General features: G+C 51.3%; 1 protein-coding gene across 1 annotated transcript; it reads left to right on the top strand.

The window, feature by feature from the left end:
• The first annotated feature begins 1,565 nt into the window (after positions 1-1,565).
• Positions 1,566-6,851, top strand: LOC136486644 (protein NRT1/ PTR FAMILY 5.2-like). The gene is made up of 3 exons (XM_066483602.1): positions 1,566-1,933; positions 2,106-2,323; positions 5,263-6,851. The coding sequence occupies exons 1-3, from the start codon at positions 1,810-1,812 to the stop codon at positions 6,697-6,699; spliced, it is 1,779 nt and encodes a 592-aa protein (XP_066339699.1). The 5' UTR covers positions 1,566-1,809; the 3' UTR covers positions 6,700-6,851.
• The last annotated feature ends 355 nt before the right edge of the window (positions 6,852-7,206 follow it).

Here is a 7,206-nt window from a genome sequence, read left to right as displayed (position 1 = left end):
TTCATGTGCCAAACAAATAGAGTGAGTGCTTCATCAGCATAGCTGTTCCTTGCAAGTCCTCTGATCATTGCAGTCCATGAGATGACAGTAGTCTCAGGTACACTTCTGAAGAGAGAAGTGGCATGTTCTACATAACCAAGCTTCATGACCCATCAGTGAATTCCACAATACAATGGTCTGCACCTCCATGGACTCAAAGATCCGCATGGCATCACCAAGCAAACTGAATTTAGTATACAGGGAAATCAGGGAGTTACTGACCTCGGCCATTGCATTCCATCCACTCTGCACTACAATCTTGTGAATTGCATAGCCAGCAGATGGGTGGGGCAGCTCGTTGCAAGCATCAACAAGAGTGCATTTAATCTCAATCTGTGCATTTAGTTTCGTAATTAGTCTATATTTAATACTCTATGCATGTGTCAAACATTCGATGTGACAGTGACTAAAGTTTAGGAGGGGAAACAAACAAGCCCTGAGGCAAGAAGATGTTGTCGTGATTCTTTGTATCGGTCATATCACTCACCTTCTTGACGTTGTCTTTAGACATCTTTTTAGTAGATCTTATCGCTTCCTGTCCCAGCGAATTCGAAAAAAAAAAATGTATTGACGCCGATTTAGGTCACATAGCAACAAGGGCTACGCCAGACAAGACACACGTCCAAGCATGCAATGGAGAGAGAGAGATCAAAATAGTGAGGCCGACCGTGCAAGTTTTTCACAAGATCAGAGGAGTTTCCATCGAATTTAAGTTGAATTAGACTCGGACAGCCAAAATCGGCTCATGTCGATTTCTAAAATAGCTACGTCAATAGCCAGTCAAAACCGGTCGGTCTTCAGCTGCATGTGCAACGGGGCAATCCAAACCGGCAAGGCCGGTTTTTTTTACTTGTTTTGCTCAATTTTATACATATTAATCCAAAGTTGTTTTTTTTATTTGATTCTCAAATCTGAATGCAACTTCTGTGAACTCTTTTTGTCAACAGAATGATCAATAAGATTGGCTTGTGAAGTTGTGAGTGCTGGTCGGTGAAAAAACTACTTCTGTTCGTATGCCTACGTGCATACTGTTTGGTAATCCGATAGCCCCGCGCGCGCATCCACCGAACTGCATCCATCGGCGAGCGATCATAGATATTCGAATCCCCCGTTGCCTTTCCCAGTTCCTGCTGGTGTGTTTTCGCACTTGAGATGATGGGTGGGTGCATTTGCACAAACACGGCGTGCCCCTGCACTGCTGCACGTCATCACTCGACTACAGTACGTTGTCCGGGCACGCTTCTACGTGCTCGCTGCTCGTCGTCGTCGTCGTTGTGGAGGGAGGGCGTCGTGGTAAATGCCGGTGCAAAATCGCAGAGCACAGTAAATGCCTTCAATGCAAACATACAGGGGGGAGCAGAGCGGTAGGAGGGCACGCGTAGCTACACAATTTAATGCACGCATCAGTACTCCCTCCAGCTGTTCAGGTCTTGAGCAGCGAGTGCAGCAGCAGGCCGGACCGAGCTCGCTCTTGGGCCTTGTTTAGATTGCGAAAAAATTTCAACCCGATGAATAGTATCACTTTTGTCTTATTTGACAAATATTGTCCAATCGTGGACCAACTAGGCTCAAAAGATTCATCTCGTGATTTCCAACTAAACTGTGTAATTAGTTATTTTTTTTACCTACATTTAATACTCCATGCAAGCGGCTAAAAATTGATGTGATGGAGAGAGAGTGAAAAAACTTGGAATTTGGGTGGCATCTAAACAAGGCCTTGGCTCTCCTCGCCAGTCGCCTCTGGCCTTGAGCCAGCTCCTGCGTGCGGCCATGGAGAACGGCGAGGGAGGGGGAGGAGGACGGGAGTACACCAAGGACGGCTCCGTCGACCTCCGCGGCAACCCCGTCCTCCGCTCCAAGTGCGGTGGCTGGACCGCCTGCACCTTCATCGTCGGTACGTACTTGTACTGTACATTTTTCGTCGTCAGAGAGATTCAGAGTCAGCTAGCGGCGCTCTCTCGTTTCTCCGGCCGGCCGGCCGGCCGGCGGCAATGTTTCGCCGCCGGGATTTGCTTCGCGTGCCCATGGGCCATGGATCTATGACTATGCTACGCATGCATATGCAGTGTACGAGCTGTTCGAGCGAATGGCGTACTACGGCGTGGCGGCGAACCTGGTGGTGTACCTGACGGAGCGGCTGCACCAGGGCACCGTCCAGGCCGCCAATAACGTCACCAACTGGTCGGGCACCGTCTTCCTCACGCCGCTCCTCGGGGCCTTCCTCGCCGACGCCTACCTTGGCCGCTACTGGACCTTCGTCGCCGGCTCCGCCGTCTACCTACTGGTATGCACGTCATCGCTAGTAATTAGTAATTACCCCTCCTGAGTCCTCACTAACTAGTTATTACGTTCATTAATTTGTATGCCAGTACAGTGCGTTTAAAAAATAAACCGTTCGCAAGTTAATTCTTGGATTCTTTATTTCTAGCCGTTGGATTTGTTTTTTTTTTTTTGTGTCCCATGTTTTTGTGTATCGTAGAAAAACAGTGATGGGAATGAACATTCTGCAGCTTGTTCGGATGGCTGGTCCGTATCGTTGCTGCTTCGTAAAGAAGTACTGCTGGCTGGTTTGTGTGAGAGAAAAATAGTGTTCTGACTGAAAATTTACGATGGTTTGCGACAAGCCACAGCCAAATGAACAGGCTTAAATTTGGAAAAAAAAAAATGCCCTGCAATAAATGAGTCTTTTATTACCATGCTTGCGCAATAATTACATCTTGAATGCTTGTTAGTACTTTATTAGGACAAATCCATTCCAACCAGCTGATGAGCAACTACTCTGTGAGCAACATTGTAAACTACAGATTCAGAAGGCAGAGCATCAGATGCCTTCCATTTTTCTAAAAAAAGCGCATCAGATGCTTTTGTTCTACTAACATTAGTAGAAAGGAACTTATTTTTGAGGTTTACGATGATGGGACTGTTCGGTTGGCTTCATGACTACTTTTGGAAGTACTGAGGTCTTGTTCGCTTCGCTGAAATTTATCTAATACTACTGATGCTTATTCTGATTTGTTGCGATACGAAAACACTATTCATTCATATGTCAAATACTTCCATCGTCCAAGAAAAGCATTTAATGTTTAAGTTGTGTCCTAAGTCAAACTACCAAATTTACAGAGAAAATGGTTAACATTTATGACACCAGTACATATACTCGCTCCGTCCTAAGATACATGACGTTTTTTTTTACTTCTTAGACATCATGTTTGACTGTTCATCTTTATCGGGGTTATGATAACCCGGGTATCTTAAGGCACCTATTAGTTAGCCGCTCGAACGACCCACGGTACATGAGCTGGTATAAGTCCGAACGACCGAGGCCCAACTAAGCTATGTGGACCTAGGCCAAGCACTAAGGCAACGGTTGGCCATGACCACTTCTCTCTGCCTTCACCGCACGCCGTGCAACGCCACACGGCCTCTCCTTCGTCCCAACCCCCTGGAGAAATGGGGAGAGATCGGGCTCCGCTAGGAGCACCTGCTCTGATAAGAGTAGGCACGCCACACTAATCCCGCAAGGACCGAGAGGACAATAGTCCCCTCCGTCTGGTCAGACGCCATCCCTACGCCACGCAGCGAAGACAAGACAACACCACCAAGCAGTGGCGGCCAGTATGGTGACCCACCATCCAAATACGACCCGACGAGATGGGTGTACGACCTCATCCACTACGGGATGGGGTTCACAACGGCGGACATGACTTTTAAGGCCATCCAAGCCAATGAAGGACACGACCCTGGAGCTCGAGATCGTGGCCACAAGCTCCACAAGCAGCAAGACGACCAATGACCTAGGGGTAGCTACCAACTCCCGTATGACGCTCCCGGATGATCAGGAGGCGATGACGAAGGCCACGGCGAGACCACGTCGCATAAGAGAGTTGGCGAATCACCGCCATGCCTACAGTGCCACCACAACCGGCACAGTAGCACCACGCCACCCATGCCGCTACGTGGGCGCAAGACAATGACGACAACCACGCCCGGACGTGCGCTACACCAAGACAAGATGGCGTTCCTTGCAAGCAAGTTAGCTTGGTTCTCTCCCTCAGGCTCACGACCCCTTGGTCGGGAGAACCTCCTTCTTTGTATGTGACCCGGCCCCGGACTCTATATAAGGGCACCCATGGCACCCATCGAAGGCATCGGACTCTCGAAACCTTCATTTGGGCAGTCCATCTTCTAACTCTAGCTCCACTCTCCTACCTCTTCCACCATTCTTGCACCTCCCATTGTAAGAACTTCATAGCATTCAAGTGAGGAACGCGCACTCGATCTTCTCTGAAACTGGACCTAGGGCTCCAGCCTGAACCCGTATAATTTCTCGTGTCTTTTGGATGCTACCATCGTCTCTCTGAAGTAGCGTGACAATCGTATAAATTTACTAGTCGGTCGACAAAACACTGACAATCTTATTCAAAATTTTTGTATATATAAATATTATTTATTTTGTTATAACTTATCTTATCATTAGAGACACTTTAATAATGAGTTGTTTACTTTATCATTTGTAAAAAAAACTGAATAAGACAAATGATCAAAGCGTCCTGTTCGCTTGGCTTATAAGCCGTACTTTTTCAGCCAACGAACAGTATTTTTCTTTCGCAACAAATCAGCCAACAGTACTTTCAGCCATGGCTTATCAGCCAAGCGAACAGGGTATATATATATATATATATATATAAGTGAAAAACGTCATCGGGACTGAGGGAGTATTTCGTCTAATGATAATTATTCGATAATATGATTATTAGTAGTCTTTTGTATTAAATTGGTTAAATTTTAGACAAATTAACTTAGAACAAAATTGGGATGAAGGTAGCATGACTCAATAGAAGCTTATCAGTTTATATTAACAGTAAATATGATATCTCTGTAGAAAACTTCATACAATCATACAGATTTCAGAGAGCTACTTTTTTCTGGAGGATCATTCAGAGAGCTACTGTATTATAGCTGTAGTTGTTGCGGGCGCAACTTGGGCCTAAATAGTTAGAATCACACAAGCAATAGCCCAAGTAAGCCTTTTGGTAAGGCCTACCGAGACTTGACCCAACCTACGCGTAATCCAAGCCCATTACATAGAATCTGGGCCGTAATCAGCTTTAGCTGTCACTATCATTATTGTTGGGCTATTGGAGGGCCATTTGCAAAATGGGCTGACCACGAAAACGCAGCATAGGTTCTATGGCGTCTGAATTGTTGCCGAATCAAACGCAGGGAATGCTGCTGCTGACGCTGGCGGTCTCCGTGCCGGCACTGAAGCCGCCGCCCTGCGACCCCGGCGCCACCTGCCCACGCGCATCCGCGCTGCAGCTGGGCGTCTACTTCGGCGGGCTGTACACCATCGCGCTGGGACACGGTGGCACGAAGCCCAACATCTCCACCATCGGCGCCGACCAGTTCGACGACTTCCACCCGGCTGAGCGGCTGCGGAAGCTGTCCTTCTTCAACTGGTGGATGTTCACCGTGTTCACGGGCATCCTCTTCTCCACCACCGTGCTCGTCTACCTCCAGGACAGCGTGAGCTGGTCGTGGGGGTACGGCGTGCCCACGCTGGCGCTCGCGGCCTCGGTCGCCGTCTTCCTCGCCGGCACGCCGCTGTACCGGCACAAGCTACCGCAGGGCAGCCCGATCACGAAAATGGGCAAGGTGGTCTGCGCGGCCGTGTGGAAGTGCCGCGTTGCGGTTCCTGGGGACCTGACCGAGCTGCACGAACTGGAGCCCGAGCACTACACCAGCAAGAAGAGGTTTCGCGTGAACCCAACGAGCTCCATGGGGTTCCTGAACAAAGCGGCGGTCAAGGTGGAGGAGGACGCCTCCCCCTCCGGGTGGACGCCGCTGTGCACGGTGACTGAGGTGGAGGAGACGAAGCAGATCGCGGAGCTGGTGCCGCTGCTGGCCACCATGTTCGTGCCGTGCGCGCTGATGGCGCAGGTGGGCACGCTCTTCGTGAAGCAGGGCGTGACGCTGGACCGCCGCGTCGGGCGCGGCACGGGCACGTTCCGGGTTCCCCCCGCCAGCCTCGGCGCCGTCGTCACGCTGACGATGCTCGTCTGCGTGGCGGTCTACGACCGCGCCCTCGTCCCCGCCGTCCGGAGGCGCACCAAGAACCCGCGCGGGATCACGCTGCTGCAGCGCATCGGCGCCGGGCTGGTCCTCCAGGTGGTGACGATGGCGACCACGGCGGCGGTGGAGAGCCGGAGGCTGAGCTTCGCGAGGAGCCACGGCGCCACGGCCGGCGGCGAGCCGCTGCCGCTCACCATCCTCGTCCTGCTCCCGCAGTTCGTGCTGATGGGCGCCGCCGACGCGTTCCTGGTGGTGGGGCAGATCGAGTTCTTCTACGACCAGGCCCCCGAGAGCATGAAGAGCCTGGGCACGGCCATGTCCCTGACGGCGTACGGCGTCGGCAGCATGCTGAGCAGCGCCGTCCTGTCAGCCGTGGCGCGGGTGACGGCCGCCGGGAGGGGCACGCCATGGGTGACCGACGACCTCAACGCGTCGCGCCTCGACCTCTACTACGCGTTCCTCGCCGCGCTGGGCGCCGCGAACCTGGCCGCGTTCGTGGCGCTGAGCTGCAGGTACTCGTACAGGGCGGAGGCCATCGGCGTCACGGCCAGAGTGCACTCGGAGCCGGTGCCGGCGGTGGCGCCATGACGAGAGCTTCCATGCGCCGTTTCTCGATCGGCTCGTGTTTGATTATTACGCATAACGGACTGTAATTTAGACGAACGTAGTACGTACGTGATTGTGAAGGATCAACTGAAGTCACCATTGAAAAGTATTTTGTGACGATCGTTTGTAGCTTTCGCGAATCGGCGTGCCAAAGTGTCATTGCCAATGCAAGGCCCTCTAGATCTATTCTTATCTTATCCAATTATTGTGACATCGAGGGCTAGGCATGCATCTACTACTACTTGACTGCTGCTCGTTTTTTTCCCCCAAACAGGTTCCGCAATTCGCATGCCGTTGCATGTTGCTTTGGCAGCATCGTATCGTATGGTACTGTCGTCGACCGGTGGGGCCGGCCGCGAATATTGATGATCTCCTCTTGGCGCCTTCCTAGTTCCCATGCGCGGCGCGCCAAATGTGGGGTCTACTAGGAGCAGTACTTTGACTACCGGTAGCGGTAGGGGGTCACTCTCTGCGTTTGACTTGTGGCAG

The sequence above is a fragment of the Miscanthus floridulus genome, chromosome 1 (assembly GCF_019320115.1).
Source record: "Miscanthus floridulus cultivar M001 chromosome 1, ASM1932011v1, whole genome shotgun sequence".
Taxonomy (NCBI): Eukaryota; Viridiplantae; Streptophyta; class Magnoliopsida; order Poales; family Poaceae; genus Miscanthus; species Miscanthus floridulus.
This window is presented reverse-complemented; position numbering and strand designations above follow the sequence as displayed.

Excerpts from the sequence above, each read along its gene's own strand:
- LOC136486644 (XM_066483602.1), top strand. The coding sequence starts at position 1,810 with ATGGAGAACGGCGAGGGAGGGGGAGGAGGACGGGAGTACACCAAGGAC. Across the intron at positions 1,934-2,105 it reads CGCCTGCACCTTCATCGTCG|TGTACGAGCTGTTCGAGCGA; the intron begins GTACGTACTTGT and ends ATGCATATGCAG. Across the intron at positions 2,324-5,262 it reads GCTCCGCCGTCTACCTACTG|GGAATGCTGCTGCTGACGCT; the intron begins GTATGCACGTCA and ends AATCAAACGCAG.